Source organism: Argentina silus (assembly GCF_951799395.1).
Source record: "Argentina silus genome assembly, chromosome: 9".
Classification (NCBI taxonomy): Eukaryota; Metazoa; Chordata; class Actinopteri; order Argentiniformes; family Argentinidae; genus Argentina; species Argentina silus.
Window position 1 is genome coordinate 22239999 of NC_139663.1, and position 4999 is coordinate 22244997.

Here is a 4999-nt window from a genome sequence, read left to right on the forward strand (position 1 = left end):
TCTCACAGTCTCACACACAGACACTCACGTCTCACAGTCTCAGTCTCACAGTCTCAGTCTCACACGCAGACACTCAACGTCTCACAGTCGCTCCAAATGAAAACACAATCCCAAAATGTGTGATTCCGTCACACACATCGGAAAGCCGCAACACCGCAGTGGAAGCATATGAGAAATGGATTACGGCAAAGCCATCGCCCCTCTATGCAATTATACAATCAAACATTCCTGGAAAAGTCTCTGATTTACAAGGGGAGGCTGAGCCGCCTGAGCTCCCAGACTTGGTGAAGCTCCGGGTCGGGAGGCTGAGGACGGGAGGCTGAGGACGGGAGGCTGAGGACGCTGCAGCTGTCCTGTGGGAGCCTCCCTCGGTCAGCCATTGGTGAAGCTCCGGGTCGGGAGGCTGAGGACGGGAGGCTGAGGACGGGAGGCTGAGGACGGGAGGCTGAGGACGGGAGGCTGAGGTCGGGAGGCTGAGGACGCTGCAGCTGTCCTGTGGGAGCCTCCCTCGGTCAGCCATTGGTGAAGCTCCGGGTTGGGAGGCTGAGGACGGGAGGCTGAGGACGGGAGGCTGAGGTCGGGAGGCTGAGGTCGGGAGGCTGAGGTCGGGAGGCTGAGGACGCGCTGCAGCTGTCCTGTGGGAGCCTCCCTCGGTCAGCCATTGGTGAAGCTCCGGGTCGGGAGGCTGAGGTCGGGAGGCTGAGGACGGGAGGCTGAGGACGGGAGGCTGAGGACGGGAGGATGAGGACGGGAGGCTGAGGACGCTGCAGCTGTCCTGTGGGAGCCTCCCTCGGTCAGCCATTGAAACGTGCATCACCAGCCTCCTTTCATGTCTCGTTGGTGTGTCTGTCACATGGGCAAACAACAGGAAACAGCACTTCTCTGATATATGCTGCATCCTCTAGTCTAGTACCCAGTCATCTATATATATACACTTTATTACAACACTATACTAATACTGGGTAATACTCCCTGTATTAGAACACTATACTAATACAGGGTAGGGCCTCCCTTTGCTCTTAAAACAGCCTCAATTCTTCGTGGTGTTGATTCCACAAAATGTCTGAAACATTCCTTTTGGTTGCATCACACAATTCCTGCAGATTTTTCAGGTGCACTTTCAAGCTGTGAATCTCCTGTTCTACCACATCCCAAAGGTGTTCTATTGGATTCAGATCCGGTGACTGGGAAGGCCACTGAAGAACACTGAACTCATTGTCATGTTTATGAAACCAGTTTGAGACGACTTTTGCTTTGTGACATGGTGCATTATCATGCTGGAAGTAGCCATTAGAAGATGGGTAAATTGTGGCCATGAAGGGATGCACATGGTCAGCAACAATACTCAAAAAGGCTGTGGCATCCAAGTGATGATTGGTTGGTATTAACGGGCCCAAAGTGTGCCAAGAAAACATTCCCCACACCATTACACCACCTCCACCATGAGAAGGTGTACAGGTGTTCCTAATAAAGTTCTCAGTGAGTGTATATATATATATATATATATATATATATATATAATATATTTGGTTGGGGCTTGGGGCTAGGGAGTGACTTTGAGTCTAAGGGGGTAGGAATAAGTAAATCCAGCTACAGCGGGGGGGGTGGGGGGGGCTTGAAGGTGTGTGTCTCTGTCTATCAGTGCAGTGTGTCTGTGTGTCTCTGTCTGTCGGTGCAGTGTGTCTGTGTATGTGTCTCTCTCTCTCTCTCTCTCTCTCTATCTCTATCGGTGCGGGGGGGGGGGGGGGCTTGAAGGTGTGTGTGTGTCTGTCTGTGTATGTCTCTGTCTCTGTCTGTCTGTGCAGTGTGTGTGTGTGTGTGTGTCTGTCTATTGGTGCTGTGTGTGTGTGTGCATGCGTGTGCTTAGTCTGTCTCTATCTGTCTGTCAGCCAGCGTGTCCCACAGATGTTGATCTGTCAGGGGTCCCGGGCTGAGCTGGGGGATCCGTCCTGCAGGCCCACAGGAATGTGAGGGGGACTGGGAGACATGGAAGTTGTTAGGAAGCCGGCTAAGAAATGAGATGTTATTGTGGAGAGAGAGAGACAGAGAGAGAGAGAGAGAGAGAGAGGGGTTAAAAGGTTAGGGAACAGGACAATCAAGTAAGCTCTGTTCTTTTAAGACTGGCCTTGGCATACCTGGGGATCGCTTTCATGTTCAGTTGCAGAGAGGTATTCTCTCTCTCTTTCTCTCTCTCTCTTTCTCTCTCTCTCTCTCCCCCCCTCCCTCCCTCTCCCTCTGATATGAATTAGTGTGGCCGCAGCAGCAGTCATTTGACATGGTAACCACAAACGGTAAATAACTTTTATAAGCCCCCCCCCCCCCCACACCCATTACTCATTAGTACACTCTGACATCGTCCCACGGGTGATGCCATTGTTGACTGTTTGTTGACTGTTTGTTGACCGTTTGTTGACCGTTTGTTTTCCCGGCTGTAGCGCACCGCCGCCGGCCGGTCCTCTCTCCCTCCTGAGCTGAGCTGAGCATGGCATTGTCAGCCATGGCGTTGTCAGCCATGGCGTTGTCAGCCAGTCAGTCAGTGGCTGTTTCCTATGGGTGGCGTCCCAATCGTCTAACACGGCGCCCCGTCCTTTCCCCCGTGTCCTTGCGACCGTGTCAGGCAAGCAACTCCTCAACAATGCAACAATCAACAATTAACAGTACATTAATAATTATAATAATAATAATAATAATAATAATAATAATAATAATAATAATAGAAAAGAAAAAAACTATAACAATAACAATACTTACATACATACAACAATACATTTCAGCCATGCAGCAGATACTCATAGGTCTCCTACAGAGATGCTAGCATTCAGGTCATGTAACAGATACTCATAGGTCTCCTACAGAGATGCTAGCATTCAGGTCATGTAACAGATACTCATAGGTCTCCTACAGAGATGCTAGCATTCAGGTCATGTAACATGGTGGATACCCATCACCTCAAACTATCGCTTCCACCAGGGGAGGCTGGTGGAGGTAGAAATCGGAGGCCGGGCTGACGGTGTGTTTGATACTTAGATACGAAGGCGTGTTGTGGTTCCCTGGTTCAGACCGCTGTTTTAACCTCTGGAGTCTGGTGGAGTAGTATACACTCTCCCCCGGGCTAACAATCTCATCTCACCCCCCCACAGACCCCCCCCCCCCCCCCCCTTCTCCTCCAGATGGTAACACTACTGTGAGCGCCTCTCTCTCTCTCTCTCTCTCTCTCTCTCTTCCTCTCCCTCTCTTTTTCAATATTTCTTCTGTTAATCACTGTATATGTGGGCTATGGTTTTTTCCCTCTATCTCTCTCTCTTCACCTCTCCCCCCCCCCCCTCCTCCCCTCCCCAGTACAGTCAGACAGTGTACTGCTGACAGGCAGGGCTGGGGTGGCCGGGGGGAAGGAGGGGTGGGGGGGGGGACTCCTCCATCAGTGCATTCCAGGGCAGTAATTAATACCATACATTACCACATTAGCGGGGTCATACCCAGATGACAGTCTCCTTAATGAAAGTAGAACGCGTTCCGCACAATTAAACGCCACGCTGAAGCTCAGCCAATCCCTTAAGGGTCCGTGCCCCAGCCAGGCGAGCAGCGCTCAGCGCGGCCTGGCGACGTGCGTACGGCAGACGCCTCCAGGGCTCGAAGCGCTCCGTCGAATAAAAGAAAAACCGCCAACCGCACGTTGATGCAACGCCGCCGATGTTTCCCGGTGTCCTTCCACACGGCCAGAGGCGCGCTGTTCCGCTAAACGCTCTTAAGTCGACTTCTCAAAGGACGCTTCTAAAAAGAAAAACGGAGACATCTGATGTTTGTTGTTCTACGACGTTGAGAGAAATTCGGGCATTTGAAGCTTTTTTTCAGCGATGCATCGATTGATATTTCAGTTTCTTTATATAACACAACGCTAAAGACCAACACTGAGATTCTCCCTATTCATTATGGCTGTATTATATAAAGCGATGAAGGCATATTTAATGAATGCGCTCTGGAAAATAATTCCTATTGTGTGTCAGAGTCACCTCAGACGCCCTGCAGAGGACGTGTTTGAAATGGCAGACAAATCTGTGCGCGCATGAATTATCTCCGGGTTTGTAAGGAGCGGGCCGGGCTCCCGTTAGAGCGGAACGCCGACAAACGGTCAGGCGTGCTGCTAATTAAAAGGATCGTTCAGCCTATTTTCATGTTTTAGGTGAAATATCATCTTACGCTGAGTTGTCCTCATAAGCCAGTAGTGAAGGAGTTTGAGTAAATGGCTTATGGAGACTGCAATTGTTTGATTTTCTCTAGAATGCACATCTGGAAGCTCTTACAAGCGTAACTCGCAACTGAACTTGGTTTGAAGTTTCTCGCGGGAGATTTAGCCGTGCGATTTAAACACCGATAACTCGGGGACGTTGGAATCCTGTCTGTTGTAGACGGCGCTGCCGACTGTTGGCCTGCGCTGCAAAGCAGATAACAGAACCAGAGCTTTCACTCCTGGCCTACGAGGAGAACTCAGGATTAGATGATATTTCACCTAAACATGAAAATAGGCTTGAACCATCCCTTTAAGCACTCAACGAGCGGGAGAGCCCCTCGCACACACGCACGCACACACGCACACACACACACACACACACACCAGTCTGATGTCTGCTACCTGCCTGCTGCCGTGGCAACGCTGACGGCGATCCAGGAGAACTTCAAAGGCAGAGTGAGACCGCACGAAGGTGTGCGTGTGCGTATGTTTGTGTGTGTGTGTGTACGTGCATGGGCTGATAGAGGAGATGGGAGGATGAGAGCTGAAATTAAACCTGTTTAAATAGCTTAACATGCCCTCCCTGTAGCAGATGCTTTATCCACCACAGACTGGCTCTCATTTAGAAAGTGTGTGTGTGTGTGTGTGTGTGCGTGTGTGCGTGCGTGCGTGCGTGCGTGCGCGTGCATTCTTGTTTTGTGTGTGTCTTTCTTTTGGCTTTCTGGATAAGCATACAGTGGGACAGCATCTGGTATGTTGTCTGTTGGGGAC

General features: G+C 50.7%; 1 protein-coding gene across 1 annotated transcript in view; it reads left to right on the top strand.

Annotated features, from left to right (window-relative positions):
- cep112 (centrosomal protein 112) overlaps positions 1-3739 on the top strand; it is a gene marked incomplete at its 3' end in the record, with an annotated part of 30328 nt that extends 26589 nt beyond the window's left edge. Inside the window, exon 10 of the mRNA XM_083677429.1 lies at positions 3572-3739. Coding sequence (XP_083533555.1) covers positions 3572-3739 — 168 coding nt within the window. The remainder of the gene's footprint in view (positions 1-3571) is intronic.
- Positions 3740-4999: the final 1260 nt, after the last annotated feature.